Below are 21226 nucleotides of genomic sequence, written 5' to 3'. Positions count from 1 at the left end.
ATTATTACAACTGTTACAGGCAGTTGCATAAAAAACAGAGACTGTGACTAAATGAATCGATGGATCTGGCTAAGGAGATTTCCAGGGAGAAAGTGTCAACTTATTTTATTAATTATGCAAGGACCATAAGGTCTGAATAGAAGAAAATCAAGTAATTAATTATTTTTTAAGTAGAATGCAGAGGAAATATAAAGGTGCCAGAACTTTGTGGTTTTACCAACAAAACGATTCTCCATGTCCTATTGTTCCAGATGGCAAATGACTCAGGCAAACATAAATTTGAGGGTATTACAAGTGAAATATGGTCTCAGGGTAAAAACGAGGCCTTTGCTAAGACCTTAGAGAGATCCAAGATGTATCCAATAGAATCCTGAAGACAAATAAAAAGACTTATAGAGATGTTATGGGTGTGAGTCTAGAAAGGACTTCTAACAATCTTCAAATCTTCTTTTTTTTGAGGGGGTGGGGGATGGAGTCTCTTTCTTGTAGCCAAGGCTGGAGTGCAGTGGCGCGATCTCAGCTCACTGCAAGCCCCGCCTCCCGGGTTCACGCCATTCTCCTGCCTCCGCCTCCCGAGTAGCTGGGACTACAGGTGCCCACCACCATTCCTGGCTAATTTTTTTTTGTATTTTTAGTAGAGACGGAGTTTCACCGTGTTAGCCAGGATGGTCTTGATCTCCTGACTTCGTGATCCGCCCGCCTCGGCCTCCCAAAGTGCTGGGATTACAGGCGTGAGCCACTGTGCCCAGACAGTGATAGCTATTGTTATGAGTGTTGAGTTAGCCTACTGAAGAACTAAAACTGTAATTAATATTGAAGCAGTAGAACCTGGGGGTCAGAATGGAAAAGAAAGGCAGGACCTACAACACTCATGGACAAATAATAAAAAGATCAGTAAAGAGAGGTACTATTCCAGAATGCTTCAAAATATAGGTTATGTGTGTTGCGTACTCTTGAGTGGAGAGGGAATAAATAAGAGAAGTCATTGGAACACGGGAATCATGGAATACATAATGTAACGTAATAGATGTTGGTAGATCAATACATTGCTGAAAACTAATAAATATGCTCTCAGACTTCAGAATTTTGCTGGAATCTCTACTCATGCATTCTGTTCAAAGGTATGGTATCCACGAAGCCACCTGAATAGCCATCTTGCTGCCATAAGTGAGATGGTTCTAAGTACTACTTTCAAAGACCCACCTCTTCCCCATCAAATACTTCAGCGAATATTTACAAAACAAAAAAAGGAAGGTTTTAAAGCCACAGTATTTACTGTTACAAGTGAGTTCATCATCAGCTGTGAGTCTATTCTTGTCAAGACAATACATGCATGGCTCAGAAGTTAGTGTGATTCTTTGTGTGAGAGAAGGATCATTCAAAAGTCAAATGATTATTTTTAATAAAATATGTGTTCAATTGAATTATTCTCAGCAAAGAAAGCTTGGCACTCGATCAAATACCCATCATATTTTTGGCACTTTACATGTAAGTCTATCTTCCCGCACCACCTAAGTGATGTATCTCAGTTAATAAATAACCATGTTATTCAAGTTAATTGGATTTTGGAATGTGATTGGTGAAGGTGGAACGTATCTAATTTTAAAAAAATCTATGAAAGTGAATAAAAATAGAAGGTCAATTCCTTAAAATGAAACAATAGGTTGAAAGAGAGAGAGAGAGAAAAAAAAAACAAAACTAGTAGAATGTGGTTTTGAAGTTTTCACAGAAAAAGCTCTTCGGCTCTTTGTCACACCAACTCAACATTCACAATTTTATATGTTTTCTGAATGTAAATTTTTTTTAATGGGGAGGGAATTACTGTGATTCTTAGGGACATTTATATAAGAATTTTGTTTAGGCTGCGTAAGTCCAAGGGGATAACTAACAATATGAGATCCAGTAATATATTTGGAAACAGAATAGGAATGCAAAAACAGACAATAAACATAGCAAACTTCACGCACATGACAACATTGAAAGGCACCTTGAGGTTAGTCGGAAGCTTCTATATGAATATCAGAGTCGAGCCAGAAAAGCCTCTTAACTCCAAATTTCTCATTATATCATTTCAGTTATTTGTTTTCAGAAAACGTCTAATGTGTACAAACTGAATCTATTTTGTGAAATCCTAACTATCATCAACATTTTTTAGTGCAGATTCCTCCCTTTGGTGCTTGTAATTTCATTCTCTGCATTCCTATCATAAAATCATGTGTGCCTGATTGCTTTATAACTGGCAGCCCCTCTAGATTTACCAGCCCTCTAGCCATTCTGTAGCCTCTAGACCCCACAACCTAGTGAACTCCACTTTCTTCTGAAGAGTGGAATTCATAATCTTTGCCTTCCACCCACACCAGAAAGGACACAAAACTGTATATATATTCTCTATTTTAATCGAAGTGGAACTTTCAAATGAAAGAATAAAAGCATGTCCATTTATCTCTTCATTTGAATGTCCTCATTCTGGGATTATAGAGGTGAAAACATTGACATCATAAAAAGCCTTTAGACATGTGCAAGGTGGGAAGTGTGCTTTGACGTGCTCCCTTCAAAATGTCCTGTCTCCCTCTGGCACCAAGAAGTAGCAGTGCCATTCTCACATGAAACCCTGAGTCTGGACCAGAATTCACAGGAACGGAGATCCCATTGCTCTCTTTCAGGGAACACTCGAGTCTATCCTACCACTATATGGGGTTGACCAGATGTCCCCAAGAAGGTCTGGAATGCAATGCACCCCCATGCAGATTTTTCCCATGGGCCAGCATCTTATTGCTTTTGAAGAATCTCAGGAGATTAGGTATATAGAATATATACCAACAGACTAATTAAAGTGAGCGACCAAAGACTTATGTGAGTGATTCCAACTATTTATATAGATAAGAGCGCCAAAATAAATACGTTCCTGAAGCACCACCATACAACCTAGGGAAGGCTCTGCTTGAGATAACATAGACCTAATTCCTTTTTTTATTTTTTAATTGAATAAACTAAAGCTTGAGAAAATAAACATACCCCTCAAGGTCGTGGGCAAATGTAGAAATGCAGAGCCTGGAATAATACTACAGGCTCTCAAAAACAGTTGGTATTCTTCCCAGTAAACCACATTGAAGCATTGTTGTGTCTCTCACTATTGTAGATATTAAAGTCATTTCTCTAAAAGGATATTTCAGATGTATTATGAATCTAATTTTTATGATTCAAATAAAATTTAGGAGAATATTTCTTTGACTTTGAGATAAGGGAAACCTTCGGAAGCAAAGACAAAGTATTAAGAGGAAATAAATATGTTTAAAAATCAAGCTTTTTACAACCTCATGGTGAAAGGGTTCATAAACAAAATCAAAATATACCTTGTACACTGGAAACAGTGTTTACACGACAATGATTTAACATTCTTAATTTTATATATATAGTCGCCCTTTCGCCCAGGCTGGAGTGCAATGGTGAGATCTCGGCTCACTGCAACCTCCACCTCCCGGGTTCAAGCGACTCTCCTGCCTCAGCGTCCTGAGTAGCTGGGATTATACACGCACACCACCATGCTCAGCTAATTTTTTGTATCTTTAGTAGAGATGGGGTTTCACCATGTTGGCCAGGCTGGTCTCAAACTCCTGACCTCTTGATCCACCTGCGTCGGCCTCCCAAAGTGCTGGGATCACAGGCGTGAGCCACCGCGCCCCGCCCAAAATATATTTTTAATAATAGAACAAAGAAACAACATAAATTGGGCAAAATATATAAACAGAAAAGTTATAAATAATGTAATGCAAACAGCTAGTAAGGACATGAAAAAAGTGCTCAACCTCATTAATAAACAAGGAAATATAAAACTAAAACCATAAGATATTTTCATCTTCTATTATACTAACAACACTTTAAGAATCTTGATAATATTAAAGTTTTGGAGGATATGGGGAATTAGAATAGTCAGACACTGCTGATGAGTAGAGGGGGGATGAACTTACTGAATAAATTAGTAAAGTTGCTACAAGAATAAATATAAAATCAATTCTATTTTGTCATAGGAAAGAAAACCAAGCTTCCAAAAACAAAACAGTTGTTTACTTATGCAAACATATAAATCCAAAATACTCAAAAACAGTAAAAATGTTATCATTGAATCAAAGCACCTTCTATTATGAATAAAATTTGCTTCCTAATCTTATTTAATTGTGACTTTTGCTAGTATGGGAAAGTTATTTTCATTTTAGTTAGGCTGCCCTGAGTTTTTTGTGCAAAATATGAATTTCTTTCAATTATTTATGTTTTTTTCTAAGTTTTTTTAATGACTTAAATGTCCCTGATGGTATGTTTAGCACCTTTTAAATTAGTCATGCTAGCTATTTTATCAAAGGCCAGGTTTTCTCTCTTTCAGATCATTAATTAGAACATTAAATATGTTCATTTCCAGAGCAATGCTCCCCGAGGCACCCATTAGCACCTTTGTTCTAATGAAAGTAAAATTATAATGAATAAAATTATAAACAATATGCCAAATTTTATTTTTTATTCAGGAGAAAAATGACAAAAATTTAAAAATCTAGATAATTCTGTCTGCTCACTATGTATAATTTATGTTATAAATAGTTTATATATAAATAAATTATATATAACATTGAGGGGGAAATTTGATAGCTAAACTATCAGCACATAAAGGATTCTCAAAAAGCTTAGGCCTTATCTTTAAGAAACTACATTACAGTTTGTTGGCTAGGTCAATGTTTTTAATGATATTAAAATATTTAAGTTTCTCTTCTTTGATTGTCAAAAACAGTGTTAACTATTGTAGAAATTTGAAAAGTTACTAAACATAGAAGTAGCAAATGAAAAGTGAAACTTGCAAACCTATGGAGAAAAGTATTAAGTTCCTATAAAAATGATTACTACTTGGTTGAAAAAGCATTTAGTAGAAATATTTCACCGTTAATTACTTTTCAACACAATCCACATAGCACACCTGATATTCAGCTTTGAGTGGCGTAGCATTTTAAAACAAAGGTATCAGAATTGACCTCATGCTGGCGCCATGATAATCCTATTATTATATACGTCAAGGGATCAGAATAAGACGGAATTGACTAGTAAAAGGTCAAGAAACTCCAACAAATATAATAGCAGATGAAATATATAATACAATAGCAGATATGTTAAATGCATAACAACATATAATAGACTTTACTCCTAGAGGTGAGACAGAACACACAAGGAAGACCCCTCTCCTCAGTTCTGAGATCCAGATCATGTTGGGTAAGGCAGGATCTTGACTCCCTAATGACAAAGAACACATATGATGGTACATTGTCAATATCTGCTAGAGATTTGCAATCTGAAACTCTCTGTTTAATCTTCTCTCTAGGGAGCACTGGCAAAAGGTATTCACAAGGAGGTGTCTCATTGGAAGCACTCTGTTATAAAATAGGTTTAGAGGGGACACTGGAGGAATGCAAGGTCCTGATGACTGTTCTCTTGGGCCATTTCCAAGGGTTGAGGTGCAGGGAGCAGTTTTGAGGGATGTTCAGGAACTTTGGTGGATTTCCTTTCTCAATAATATATTCTTATGCCTTCCTAGTATGTTCTTGGCTGGAAACAAAAACCAAGGATTATGCCACTTCGTTGACCATTCTAATTAATCTGACTGACAGAGGCTAGGACTAAATCTTTCTTATAGCACTTAATTAAGGCTACTCTCAACTGAATTCCATGCATCATGATGAGGCCAACCTGTAGTTTTGCCTGCAATTATACACCACCCCCAAAGAAGCTAGACTTAGCCAACTGTGAATAAATTTAAGAAGGGATCAGGAGGTCTCATCTTAGATAGCTAAGACATCGTTTAAACCCAGACTATATCAGACGTGACCTGTGCAAAGAAATTTAGATTAATCTGCCAAACTTTGGTGTCACTGACAACAATTAAGAGGACAATAAATGGATGACAAAGAATCCCAGTTTAAGGGAGTGATTCTGTGGCTGCCAGTTCACCCACATAGAAACACAGAACAAAAAGGAGCACAAGTAACTGGGATTTGTTGCAAAATGTGATTTGGACCACCATCACACTGGATTGATGAAAAAACACAGGCAGTATCAACAGGAGGTTGCAGACTTGACTGTCAGGTATTGTTTCAAGAAGAGCAGAAAAATTTAAGACCAGCTATGTTCACATGCAGTCTTCTGTTTTTGTGGCACATGGACAGGTTACAATCCCAGCAGCAAGTCACACTGGCAGATGGAGTTGCAGTTTGATCAGGCAGTGGTGTCCATCCCAGTCCCCTTTTAACCCCTTGGATCCAACCTCAGGCACTAAGGTTGTTGCCCTCCCTCCACCATCACAAAATTGGTGTGTTCCTTTTTAGTACCAATAATTTCACTTTTCCTCTAATTACCTCCTATTTGCACCCAGATTTTTCATCTGAAAGGGTCAGGATCAAGAAGGACAAGAATATTTTTAATCCATATGAATGAATGAATTAGAACTAAATTAGAATCTTCCAGGCTCCTTTTGTTCATGCTGCCATGCGAAATTTATAAAACCAAGCTGGCCTGAGGTTGACAATCTAAGAATTGTCAACACAAAATTCCAAAATTTAAAATAGATTTATGTATCCCCCACCATAACTCTTTTGTTCTGTTTTTCAGAAAACAGCCAAGAGATGTTGACACTTTTTAGGGAGGACAGCCATATTTAGTGAGCAAACTATCTTGTTAAAGTATATGAATCAAGAGGAGATGAAAGAGGTAGAATTAGAAATATTTTCATCCTAATGCTCAGCAATTCCAGATGTCTATAGGTGTTATGCCCCATGCACTGTGACCTCCTTTACAATGAGACAAATGGAGAAACTCTAGACAAGAGTCAAGTATAACATGTGTCTATATCAGGAGTGCAACCCATCAGAAAATGGAATCATACTATGAGGATCTTACATTAGTTAGCTAGGAAATCTGATCAGTGGTACAATTGCTTCCACAATTTACGGTACCACAGAGGGATGTCTTTTACCTTCTAGCCTATAATCTTCCTGCTCAAAAGTCAGCAAACATAGTATAGCTAGTCCTGTAAAGTATTGGCTAGAGCTATGAGTGTGAAATTGAGTTCTACTCACTGAACTGAGTGCTTAACTTAATTTTCAATTCTGCATAGCTGGCACTGAATGTGGACAGACCAGTGGACACAATTGGGTTTTCAACTTACCCAAATTTCAGTAAACCATGTCTGTCCACATATTTAGGGGAATCTATGTGAACTGAAGGCTTAATTGAACCAGGGGCTTCATTTCCTATGGGAGAAGGAGATAAGATTTCCCCCAAGTAGGTAGTTGTTTTACTCCTTTGTGTAAAACTAAGATGGCACTAGGACCTTGCAATTGGGTATACCATTTTCATTTGACTAAGCAAGTCCAACTGGACCATTTTTGCTAGTCATTGATTCTGTGTGGAGATATTAAGACAGAAAGCAACAAGGCATTTGCAAGACAGGAAAGAAAGAAGGAAGGAAGGAAGGAAGGAAGGAAGGAAGGAAGGAAGGAAAAAGAAAGAAAGAAAAGAAAGAAGAAAGAAAGAAGGAAGGAAAGAAGGAAAGAAGGAAGAAGGAGGGAGGGAGGGAGGGAATAAAGGAAGGAAGTGGAAGAAAGAGAGAGAGAAAGAAGGAAGAAGAAAGAAAGGAAAAATAAGAAAGAGGAAAGAAAGAAAGAGACAGAAAGAAGAAAGAAAGAAGAAAGGAAATAAAGAGAGAAAAAAGAAAGAAAGAAGAAAGAAAAAGAAAGGAAGGAAGGCAGGAAGGGGAGAAGGAAGGAAGGATGAGAAGGAAGGAAGAAAGAGGAAGGAAGGAAGGAGGGAAGGAAGGAAGGAAGGAAGGAAGGAAGGAAGGAAGGAAGGAAATGGACAGATAACACATCATACCTACATCAGGTTGGTGGCACTGCTGTATTGAAAAACAACCTTGAAGACTCAGGAGCTACCAAGTCTTCAATAAAATTTGTTCTTTCCTTCTTCTTCTGGGATTTTCTATTATTTTGTTAGACTGCATGAAAGAGAGCAAGAATCACCACTCCACATGCACAGTCCCTGAACAGAACTATCTCCTTTGATTCTTTATGAATATGTACAGTAGAATCATAATAAGGCACATTAATATCAGTTATATGTTTCTGCACAATAATGTGCTGAATTAACCTAGAGGCCTCCATTCACCCATCAGCTGGATTCAGGCACTGTTTCTTTTTTTCTAATGGGGATTTATATGTCCCTTGTGTCAGGGGGCTAAAATAGTTGCCAAGATAGTATGCTATGCCCTGGCTTAGCAAGAAGAATATAGGCAGAAGCTACTGAATAAGGGTTGGTTGGTGGAGGCGGAGATTAGCTTCAGAAAGATGTCTGGGGCTTAAAAGGCTTTTTTGGTCCCCCTGGGTGGATGCCACCTCATCCTCGGCATACCTTCAAATTCTTTCAAGTGTTGTGGCCCAGAAGTCTCTTTTTTAACCTCCTTTTCCCAATGTATATTCTCTTCCTTGCAGCCTGCAGTGCCAACCCTGAGAACACAGAGGCTGTGGAGATTTTTTAATTTTGTCAAATGCAAATATGAAAGTGAATGAATGCTTTGATCATTGCCTTATCAATTTAATACCACTGAGTCATCCATGATCCTGGCCTACAGGGATCTTTGACTTAAATGAAATCTTGCTGCTTCTATGCAGCACTCTAGGCATGAGAAATTTCAATTTACAATGAGAATTTGAGACTAGAAATTTCTAAGGCAAAACCTTTTTTAGTTAATATAAATTATGATTGCCCAACTAACGACTGAGCAAAATCTCTTAAATGTTCTCATATCTTACACTCTCTGGAAAGATTTTTTCTGGTATTTTTGAAGGAAACCTGTCTATATATTAAGATGGGATATATGTCTAGAAAGATAGGTTGAGCTATATTTTAGAAGTTGTTAAATACTACAGGATATTAATTGTATTCTTTATGAGAAAAAAGAAAGTCTTTAAAAATGACTTTAGGTGATACATTTATATTCCATTAAGATTACTGTAGCAGCATTACAACTCATTTTTTAATAAATAAAAAGGCCGGAATAAAGAATCTCCATTAAAAATCCATTAGACTAGCCTTGAGTAGAGATGTTGAAGTCTTGGGCCGGGGATGAAACTGCAGAAATGGAAAAACTACTCCTCTAGGGGGTATATTAAAGAAAGATAAACAGGGCAAGTTGCCTGTTAATGGCATGGGAAGGGAGGTAAAGCAGAAGAAGCAGTGTGAGAAAAGTGTAGCTGCCTTAGAGGAGGGTAGAGCCATTAAAGGGTCTAGGATACAAATGAGTGATAACAAGCTTGATAGGATTTGAGTGAAAGGGATAAAATAGACTGCTGAATTTGAAGTTTCTGTGCAATTTTAAGAGGAAATTCCAATTGGTAGAGTGACTACATAATTTATCTATCATTCAAATGAGTATATTTTAAAGTGAAATGAATGCTTGTGCATCGTTATTAATAGCAATTGACATAAACTCAGACTATCCCAAGTGAGTTGGGATAGATTGCCAGCCCATGTTGCGCACTATATGGCAGTTGATCTCAGGAGAGAGATTTGAGTTGACGTTTTCAGTAATAGCAGTACATGTTAATAACACCCCAGAAAAATGTGTGGCGATGTATTTACTTATCTTTATTTATAGCAATTGGCATATCACTTCACAGTTTATTAAGAGTTTTATTGGATATCACCTGATTTGATAACTGAAACCTAAAAAGCAGGGAGGGAGGTCCCATCTTGCACTGGTAAAATATATCTGTTTGTCTTTATGTCCTTCAGAATATTTAATACTATTTGAATACTGGAGCAAACTATAAGCTCCGTGGAGGTTTTTCTTGTTCCAATTAAAGCTATATTCCAAACACCAAAAAAATAAATACAAAATTCACTGTGACAAATGTATCACTTTGGAAGTTGTCAGGATGCAAATGATCTGACTCTCAGGTTCATGTTAATTGTATATTTGAGCTTACTTTCTGAGATACGTACTTCTCTGAAGGAGAAAGAGAAAAGATTGTGTGAATAAGAGCAGGAAGAGGCCTATAATTATATTGTGTCATGATATCAATCAGAATTACAAAATTGGAACACGTATAAGGACCCTAAAATAATTATAACATGGTAACAATCTTCGAAAGTCTTCAAGTCTATTTATCAGAAACAATTAGAGTGAAAAACAGCTATCCTCTCTCCCAAGATTGCTATAGCAGACATGGGAAAAGGAAAAGTGTCTTTATTTTTTTTATAGTTGATTTAAACCTTGCCAAAATCCACTATCCAGATGCTCAGAGAAAAGACGTAAACATTTCAATTAACAAGATATCAATATTTTCTGGTTTAAATAGTCCACCTTTTAGTAAGTGCTTAGATATTCAGCTCCTCCCTCCCAACCTTTTGCAATCCAAGATGGTGTCTGAATATATTGCAGAGCTGCTCACTTTTTGTTCACAATAATGTAGGAATAGGATCTTAAATGCAAGTGTAGTTATTGCTGCTCTCCAGGTTCTTGCTGACTTCTGATGATGCTTTCTGTGGTCCTCTGACCACTGCTCTACCTGCACACATATGACGTTACAGTCTTCAGATAGTGAACTTGTGACATGTTCTTTCAGCTTGGTCTGGATACTGTGGTCTTCCCTGTTGACTCAGGATGGCTGCAGCTCCTGCTGGTACTAGTTATACCCTGGAAGTCTCTCTGCAACATTTGTCCATTCCCAATTTCTCCTTGTAAGACTTGAGCCTTTCCATACAGACCTAACTCAAAGCCTACTAAGGTCACACCTTGCACGTTCTCACCTCTTCCACATTCATGCACAGAATTTGTGCAAACATCTGTACATCTTCCATATAATGTGAGATTGAGGGTAGATTCCCAGGAGATAAACTCTGGCTTCTGTCTGCGTATATAGTTACTGTTTATACTCTGACTAGCCTGTCCAGGTTGGCATGACACCCCCCTCCCACCCCACCCCATCCCACACACAAAGAAAAGGTCCTCAATGTCTTAAACAGGGACTCAGATGAAAAACTTCTGTCTTTCACCATTCAGAGATGTGGGGGCAAGGGTGAAAAGGAGAGGGAAAATAACAGTGCATACATGTCACCACTTTCTCCTTCTCTCCTTCTCACAATCTACCCAAAGATGGAATAAGCAGGATTTCTGTTTCCTATTCTTGGCTAGATGAACTTTCTCCCTATGTCTACCTCTTCTTTTTTTTTTTTTTTCAGAATTGGAGTCTCACTGTGTCACCCAGGCTAAAGTGCAGTGGCATGAACAAGACTCATAGCAGCCACCGATTTCTGGGCTCAAGGGATCCTCCCTCTTCAGCCTCCCTTGTAGATAGGCCTGAGCCACTGCACCCAAACCCCTTTCTTTCTTGAAGTGATTTTCCCCCTGCACATTTCTGTTTTACTTATGTAGCGTCTATTATATGCAAGAGTTGTTTGAAAAGCTTTACAAAAATTAACTAACTTAATCCTCGTAATAGCCCAGAGGATAAGGACTATTATTATTATCAGTTTACAGATAAAGGATTTAGCTAGGTAGTAGCAAAGCCAGGATTTGGACCCGTACGATCTTGCGCAAATCAAAGCTTAATCGCTACGCTGTGTTTCTTCATTGTTAGGTGGTTAGGTGGCATGACTGTGAGAAAATATGAATCACACATGCATGAAACCTTCTTTAATTTAATATTTTCAAAATATTATTTAAGCTCATTTTTTTCTTAAGGTATCAAAATGAACAAGAGGATATGAGAAGATTGTGTAAGTCCTGAAGATGGTGAGAGATGAGAAAGAGGAGAACTCCACGGTATAAGAATAGGTGGTGCTAACTTTAAAAATAAATGAAGAGTACATAAATAACATTAAGAAATGGTCCTTGGACTTAACAATAGAAAGGTCCATTAATACATTCATTGGTGAACTAAAGCTTGAATCCAGGCCTTCTATGCTGAAATTTTCTCCTCTTTCTATTCCTCATATTCTTTTCATTATGAAGTCTGCCTTTCATCTTATATAAGCATTTAAGTGCTCTTCTCTCTTGTTTAGATTTGTTTGAAGTGATTGCAAATTGTCTATGTGATAAGATAGAAATAGGTTTATTAGTAATTTAGTTCTTGCCTAAAACATAGGTTTATTTTTCTATTTCCTAACCCCACACCATGCAATTGCATTTTATGAAAATGTGAAACTGAATTATTGGTAGTTTTCTTTAAATATGTATCTTAATTCCCTTACATTTCTGGCCTTTGCACAAAATGGCCTTTCTGCTTAAGGGGCATCTTACTGAATTCTCTTGGCCTCTTCTCTTTTCCCATTGTATGGAAAAACTTGTCTCTTTGAGCACTTTCTGTTGTCCTTTAGGCATCAGCCCTTTTGTGAAGACTTTCTTTCTTTCTCTTTCTTTCTTTCTTTCTTTCTTTCTTTCTTTCTTTCTTTCTTTCTTTCTTTCTTTCTTTCTTTCTTTCTTTCTTTCTTTCTTTCTTTCTTTCTTTTTCTTTCTTTCTTTCCTTCCTTCCTTCCTTCCTTCCTTCCTTCCTTCCTTCCTTCCTTCCTTCCTTCCTTTCTTTCTTTCTTTCTTTCTTTCTTTTTCTTTCTTTCTTTCTTGTTTCTTTCCTTCCTTTCTTTCTTCTTTCTTCTTCTCTTTCTTCTTTTTAGAAAGAATCTCCCTCTGTCACCCAGACTGAGTGCAGTGGCATGAGCATAGCTCACTGTAACCTCACAGTCTTTGTTTCCAGTGATGATCCTCCTGCCTCATCCTCCCAAGTAGCTGAGACTACAGGCATGTGCCACCATGCCTTGCTAACTTTTTTTTTTCTTGTAGATACAGGTTCTTGCTGTATTGCCCAAGCTAATCTCAAATTTCTGGACACAAAAAATTATCCCTCCTTGACCTCTCCAAAATGCATGAGCCACCACACCCAGCCAAGACATTTTTGATTTCCAGAGAAAGTTTCTGCTTCCTTTTTTGAGAATGAAAGTAGTTACTCTCAATAACTGCACTAGTACAACACATGTAAGCCAAGTCTATACTGGCTTGCAAGAACCAATGTTGAAATTTTCCAAGAATTTGGCAAACTGGCTATTAGGCCCATCAGTGGCTTGAAATTGACCATGGTGGGTGTATTTGTATCATGGAAATCTGCAAACATAACAAATCTTTGTTTGTTATTGTTTTGTTTTGTTCTTCTGGAGAGCAGGTTTATCAGCACATCTATGAAGATAATATGTCTATCATACAAATATATAAGAAGTATTTATATAAAATGATACTATGGTGAGTGTAATTAAGCTAAATTAGGCAAGCAATTAAGGTGATGCTATATTCTTCATATTTTTGCCTACTTTATAAAAGACAATTTCATTTCTCTAAAAAAAAGTTCCCTATAGTCAGGCTAGAACTTCAAGGGGAAAAAAAAATCTGCATTCTGAAGAAGTAGGTCTGCATTTACATACACTATCATCAGCAAACAGCACAGTTATATAACTGTGCAGACCTTTACAACCTGGCCTTTGGTAACTTAATTAAATAGGATTAATATAAATCTTTTGGCAAGAAAGAATGCTAGTGAGAGTAGAAAATATTCTGGCAATCTACCCTTTCAGCAGTCATTGTAAGAGGTGTTGATAATAGGATGATAGAGTCAAACACTTGAAGATCTCCTGGAGGAAAGGCTGATGTTTGCAAGCTATGCAAGCAGAAACAAGAAGCAAAGAAATAAAATTTGACTGCTACTAAGCCAATATATATTATAGCATACTTTTAATAAAGACCCTTAGGAAAAATTTCCCTCAGGTCTTGGTAGCGGGCAAAGCTGACTTTTCATCATTAATTGTTTCTAACTTTATGCACACTATGAATTCTGTAACTAATCCTGTTTTCCTTTTTTGATCTGATGTCTGGGAGATTAGAGCTGTATTTGTAACCTAAATATTTAAGGTATGGAACCATGAGGGCATAAGTGTGAATGCTAACCCAAGCCCCACGTTTACTCTTCTCTATTTTCCTTTTGTCTAATTCTTTCACCTTTACTTCTTCTTTTGTAGTGTATGCAGTTTTGTAAATCACCCTAAGACCTTTTTGTTCTGAAATGGGGTCTAAATAAGTAGCACAGGCATGAGATGGGCACAGCAACTGGTTCTGTAAACCACAGTTGCAGTGCTGGTTTCAAGGGAATATTGTGTCCATTATTTCAGCTTCTGCTAAAAAAGGCCCTAGGATACTGATAGCCAAACTAATTTTGTAGTTATGAAAATTAAATAAAAAAGGCTGGGGTGTGATCAACGTAGTATGGTAACAAAGGAATTACTAGAGGCCAAGATTTATCCTTTAAGCCCCCCTGTAGTTACTAACATTGGAAAATGACGCGTTAATGACATGTTGGTAGCTTAGACAAATTATGTCTTCCTTGATGTCAAGGATAATGGTTCTTTGGGTAAACTTTTCTCCCAGTAACAGGAATCTGATATTAACCTAATGATGTAATATAGATACTTTTTAGCCTATACTTATTACTCCACAATCTAAGTTATAGTTATGATAGCTCAACTATACATGTTAGTGTAAATAAGGCTTTCCATATTGATTTTAACAGTCTTATGGTATGCATGATTTACTTTTAAAAGGCAAACGTTTGTTCCATCAGAATATATACCTTTAGGCTACCTGTTTAGCCATCATCACTCAGAAAGACCCCAAACTGTCTTAATAGTATGTGAATGAGTGTTTGTACCTCTGGAGAAAAGATGTGGCGTCTATATTGATGTTAATTCAATAGGATAAATAAAATATGACATGTAAGAGTCCCTAAAATCAATGTTGACATTGATATACTGTTTTATTTCTGTGAATTTAAATGTTTTTGTACCTAAAGTAATTTAAATATAAGTAGATATTGATTTACATCATGTACATATACTTTAGCTAGCTAAAATGCCCCCTTTTCTTCTCATTGGACTATAACTGATATTTTTACAAGGTTAGAAAATTCAGAGTCTTTTATAGAAGATGGCAAGGTAAAGAAATTTGATGGGGAATAGAAAACAAAGGGGATACATACAAAGTTATAGACACTGATATTTTAAAATCAGCTTTTGTCAGTAGGCTTATATATGCAAATAATGATGCTGGGATTAGAGAGAAAGAACAGGTAAGCATGGTCTAGATTTTGAAATAAACCTAGCCTCTTTTACAACAAACCCAAAAGAGCCAGTGTTAATTCAGCAATTACTCTACATTAAAGGCATATTTAGGGTAAGTACTTAAATTGAAATATGACATATTTTAGGACAGACTTCTAAGTATTTCCTTGCATTCACAGACATGAAGCTGCTGAACAGTCTTCAGTGTAGCCATGATTTTGTGTGGTGCTCTTTTTAACAATGTTTGCATTTTAAAATTTTAAACTGTGCAATAGGCCAATTCAAAAGACAAAAAGTACTACAGGGTTATTTTACTTCTCTTTAAAAACATATACATGTATTAGCATGGGGAAGATATTGTATTTTCTTATAACTTAAAATATCTACTATGTAAGGTAGGTCAATAAAATTTACACTGGCATTTTGCCAGAAAATATTAGAATCTGGCTAAATCTGTGGAGAAGAACATGAAGGCAATTTTGTAATCTTTTATTCTGTACATATATATTTATAGCAATCACAATATATTCAGATTAAATATCTGATTTCATCTCTTAATTGAAGTGGATATTATTACCATTTTACAATTTTTATATAAGGATAAATTACAAAATGATGTGCCAAAGGTTACATGGTGATAGGGCTAGAATTAATTCATTCTATTTAATGCAATATTGTTCTCAGCAGCGTTGTTTATGCAAGTAGGTATGCTGGGTACTGGAAATACATAGATATATAAAATTCTGTTCTACAATTGCAGAGAAAAAATGCAATGGACCAAGAATTCCGTCTATGTCCAAGTTGGCTGTTTTAGAAAATTTATTTCTCTCATTCCTCATTATTTGAGATAAAAGACAATTGAAATTATTATATCATCAATGCATTAGAAAGTCAGGAAGCTGCATGTGACCAGAGAAATAGGAGCATATTTTAACAGAGAAGGAGACAGATAGAGGGTGGGAGCTGGGGATAGAGAGAGTTAAATTATGAGTCTCTGAAATGTCAGACTCAACCATGTTAAAATGCAGAATATAACTTCATGTTGACTCTGCTTCTTGCCACATTTACGCTGTCATTTAGCATTTCTATAAACATAATAAACTGATCATATGTGAAAACCTTAATGTTTATGTAATTACATTTTTAAAATATAAATGAATAGGTGGTATGTTAGGAAACACAGTTTCCACTCTTCTCAGAACTTGGTGGCATGAGTACATGACTGAAATGAGAAAAGATTGGGTAGAAGTTTTAAAATACACTTCTTTCCTCCACATTGTTCTAAGATAAGAGGTTGCAGAGCAGGCTTTTATTATCAGGCTGAAATACTCAACATATAAATGTGAAAATAGTTACTGATTTTTATCCCCACCTGACAGAGTAATGAGAAATCATCTTTTCAAATGAAAATTTATTTTTGAAACATTGTGTAGTGAATAACAATGCATTTTAACTTAAAACTTCTAATTCAGATTCTTCATACAGTAACATAATATTTGTTAAGGAAGAACAGGTATTTGGATAAAGAAATTGGAAAGCATTGAAGGTGTCGATAGATTTTTCAAACTATAGACAATGTTTGAATCTTCCATACATGTGCTTAACTGACCACAAATTTAAAGTAGATTGCAATGAAAAAAATACCAATCTATAACTAAAGATTCTTATGATAAATATCAGAGTTAACTACTGAAAACAAATAAAAAAATTAGAACAAAAATTTCGCATACCATTTGGGAATAGAAAGAAACTATCAATAAAATGTGTAAGTACTCAGTATTATTTTGAACCTATCCCTCAGCCTTATCGCTATGTAATTTGCAGGCACCAATAGGCATCTGCCCTGAGAATAGATTATTAGCACTTTTTGCCTATTTTACTAATTAAATTCAAGTGGTATATAAATCTCACTTATGGTATAAAACGAAGAAGGTGAAGCAGAGAAAGAGAAAAATCAAAGCTCATGAAATAAAAGAAAGAAAATGTCTTCCCTTGAGAGTCAATATTCAATTACTTCTGGCTCTATGATATAAAAATGTTTTTAAACAATATTTTATAGTAACTACTGAATCACCTTTGGAACAACCACTTAAGTAAATAATACGTTTTAACATCCCTGTGAACAATGTGGTATAATAACATAAATGACATATCACATATAAAATTCAAGGCAAACTTTTCTCTGTATTTTAAAAAGATGGTTTTGGCCAACCTACAGTTGCAATTCTATTACAACTCTCAGAGTCTGTAATTAGTGAAAAAGACAAATTGAGAGAGGGAGATTAACATCTGTGATTCGATGGTCATTGTCACAAATGTCCTATGTCACTCTGACTATATTTTCTCATTCTTCCTCTGCTTTCTCTTAATGCCCACAAGACCTAAAATCAACAGGTTGCAATATTAGTCATTACATCATCTGTTCTCATCTTGATTAGCCAAGACCTGCTGTTTCTTCTGCCTGACTGAAGCTAGTGATGATTGAGAACAACAAGGAAACCTTCCTACATCTTTCTAGGAAAAATAACAACCAATTTCTTTATAAATATTGAAACATTATTTATATGAAGTATTCTTAAGATTAAACACACTTGCGTATTTCTTCTGGGTTCCACAGTTTTAATCCTGAGTCAGGGATTTATAGACTAGTGAAATTTCTATTAAAGTAACTATTAAATTGATTCGGATTTATTTAGTTAGTAATAATTTTGCTGCTCGTCTACCCAAAATATACTGACCAAATATTTGGTTTGGTTGCTCTGTGTAAATTCTGCTTCTCTTTATGCTATCTCCATTAAGTAATAGATTGACTTCATGATTGTTTGTAAGGAAATAATCAAGTTTAAATTACTGAAATGTGTATGCTAAGTGGTTTGTAAAATTTTGCATATTTTCTCATAAAAAATGTAGTTTAAAATACAGTGACATCTCATATATCAGGCCATGAGTCTTCCGCCAACATCAGATTTCCAAATTTACTGGTAACCAAAGAAAGCATCTAAGAGTCGCAAAACATTTGCTTGAATCCATGTACCTAATTCCCATCTTAAGCTTCATGATTTTTCAATAATAAGAAAACAAACAAAAACACAAACTTTCCCACCAGGATACTAGAAGCTGTAAACTGAAAGAAAAAAACTGTGAGAAAGGCACAATAACAGAATAAGTTAAATGTCACAGCCAGAAATCAAAGGACAAAAACACAATATGAAGCTGTATATAGAGAGAGTATCATGGGATGCTGACTGAGATGATCTGGGGGTATCAAGATAAATCAAGATAATAATAAATTATATTTGATGACCTCTGATTGAATTAGTAGAGAAGTACATGCTCAATCTAATTCCTATACAAAGTATCCTATACTAAAAACCCTGGCTTTGGTGCTTGAAGGAATAAGCCCCAGACTTCATTGCTTCCAAAATTTAATATGCATATAAACCACCTTAGGATCTTTTGAAAATGTGGATGCTTGTTTGGTAGACTAGGAAGTATGGTCATGATTCTATGTTTCTAATCTCCTAGCTGATGCCACTAGGTTTTTTTTTTGTTTTTTGTTTTTTGTTTTTTTTCCAAGGGTATGGAATGCATTAATTTTCAATAAAATAAGGCAGATGAGATGTTACTGTATTTGATCTCAAATATTTTCTTGGAAATCTGAAGTAAAAATATACTACTCTTACAAGTTGGCAAGTTTATATTAATACAATTCATTCACTTTGGAAATAAGGAAATAGCATAATAACAAACAATTTTTAAGATGTGAAACATGTAAGGGGAAATAAATAATAGTGCATTTTTCAATCCTTCAACCATATATTAAGCATGCATGAGGAAATTTCATTAAAACCTGAACTTGGTCAATACTGTGCAAAATTTGAAGTGAGCTACATCTATATCATACTAAGTAATATTCAATAGAATGCTGAATTCTCTTAATCTATATTGTTTCATTCTTTTTACATCTGGAAAATAAGCAACACACAAGGCAAGTTTTTTAAAGGAAATTCTGTTTTCATTTCTATTTATGATGAAACACTGTGCTTTGTTCAATGATAAAAAATCAAGACTATGTTCTTTGATTTTAAAAAATGCCCAGGCAATGATTTCCTGGTTCTGGATTTTAGGCACATAAATATGTGCATTAAAAAATTCTATAAATAAACTGAAAATGGAAGAAGTTAAACACAACATTTGAAGTTATGAATTCATAGCCTTTATAGGCTTCCTATATTATATAAATTTCGACCCTGCCAAATTCCTTTACTCTGATATGCTGGGTTTACAAACTATTAAAAGCTAGTGACATTAATGGGAGACTTCCCTATTCTCATCATGTCTTCCATTATGAAATTGTCATTCTAGATGCATTATTGTTTACTAGAACCTTTCTCACTTCCCTAAAAGCTTTGCTAATGGTGAGATTCCCATGTTGCTCCAAACAATTATTTAACTTCGAGTGATTAAACTTAATTATCTACCATATTTGATATGAAATAGAGGGACTAGGGAATATTGTAAATAATATTGATAAAAAGACATATGACTTCAAGTGGTTTCCTAAAGGGTTAAGATATAAATGTATTTATGGTAAAATGTGAAACCCTTTATACTGGACAATAAAGAAAACAAGCTCATGATTTAAAATAATTTACAGGTGATTCCCTCATTTACTTTACTTTGCAATTCTAGCTTTCATTTCATTTTAAAAATTAGGGCAGTGTAGACAGCAGCTGTATAAACTCATTGCCTGTAAATATCCTCTACTTCCTTTTTGCCCTTTTGGCTATGGAAAATAAAATTACATGTACTAAAAAGGTTTTGTGGAGCTAGAAATGAAGCATAATCTATATTAATCAATAAAATATAAATTACTTAGTAATTATTTCTTGTTTATTAAAACAAAAAAAATTCAAGACCCAACAAAACAGCTAAATGTTTAAACGATAGGTTATTTAGTGAAAGTATGTCCAGAAGGATTTTCTGGAAAAAACAATTAATTGATAACAATATGAATGCAAATCTGTCTCTTTTAAAATTTTAAAGCATATTGTTCCAAGTTTTAGCTTGTGTGCACGATATAAATTCCATACATTGTCTTCTCAGTGACAATAAAAAGCACGGTTTATTAAAAACGGAAGTAAAAATTAAAATATCTTTTAAAAAAATTGGTCACAGTTTTGTCATTGGTATATGGAGGTTATTCCAGGGACCCATCCAAAGCTCTTCATCATCGGACTGTGTGTGGTCACTATGAAATTCCAAAGCCTCCTTGATGTTCTTACTGTCAATCATGGACTCCTGTTCAACTGTGCTTTTCAGCCTGTTCCCTAGTGTCTTCACCGCTGTATTGTCAGTCCCCACAGGGCAAGGCGCAAATGTAACCAGAGTTGGTCTTGCATTCATTTTCTCAGTAGAAAATGGCCCCTTTGATAATGTGTTCAGAGGCACATTCTCCTCATGTGTCACTGCCAACTTGTCTAGTTTCTTAAAGTGCCTTCCCAATCGAACAGGGGAAGCAACTTTTAAGTTGTCCGTGAGGCAGGCACGGCGGGTTCTCACCACAGAACCATTCTGTGCAATATATATATTGCCATTGATATTACTGTGGATACTAGGATGGTGAAGACGGTGTCTCTGACATTCAGGAGCGCTGTCTTCTCCAGTTGAGCTGGTTTCATACTCTCGATCTACAACTAACTTGATCATTCTTTTTCTTGCCCACTGACAAAATAAACAAAAATATGTGAGTCACTATCAAATAAATTAAAAAGGCAACAATTACATTGCCTGTGAAATCCAAAACCATGACATTTAGAAAGCTATCAAAGGTAAATCACTCAAGAGAGATAGAAGGAAGCCAGTCTTTATTAATATACATTTCTTTTCACCAATCCTTTATTGGCTTCAGGGCTTATTAATGTTTGAAAAATGTATTGTTGAGTTGGAAAGCAGACATTTCCGGAAACACATGTATTCTTTTAGATCAAATTGCCGATCCACATGGAAAAAAATGTATTACTTTTATTTAAGGAGCTGA

General features: G+C 35.5%; 1 protein-coding gene across 4 annotated transcripts in view; it reads right to left on the bottom strand.

The window, feature by feature from the left end:
- Positions 1-16582: 16582 nt before the first annotated feature.
- PCDH15 (protocadherin related 15) overlaps positions 16583-21226 on the bottom strand; it is a 1828063-nt gene continuing 1823419 nt past the window's right edge. For all 4 annotated transcript variants that reach the window (XM_025396103.1, XM_025396104.1, XM_025396102.1 and 1 more), the window contains one exon: positions 16583-20910. In XM_025396103.1, the coding sequence (XP_025251888.1) occupies positions 20359-20910 (552 nt within the window). In that variant the 3' untranslated portion in view covers positions 16583-20358. The remainder of the gene's footprint in view (positions 20911-21226) is intronic.

This window comes from Theropithecus gelada, chromosome 9 (assembly GCF_003255815.1).
Source record: "Theropithecus gelada isolate Dixy chromosome 9, Tgel_1.0, whole genome shotgun sequence".
NCBI classification, from domain to species: Eukaryota; Metazoa; Chordata; class Mammalia; order Primates; family Cercopithecidae; genus Theropithecus; species Theropithecus gelada.
This window is presented reverse-complemented; position numbering and strand designations above follow the sequence as displayed.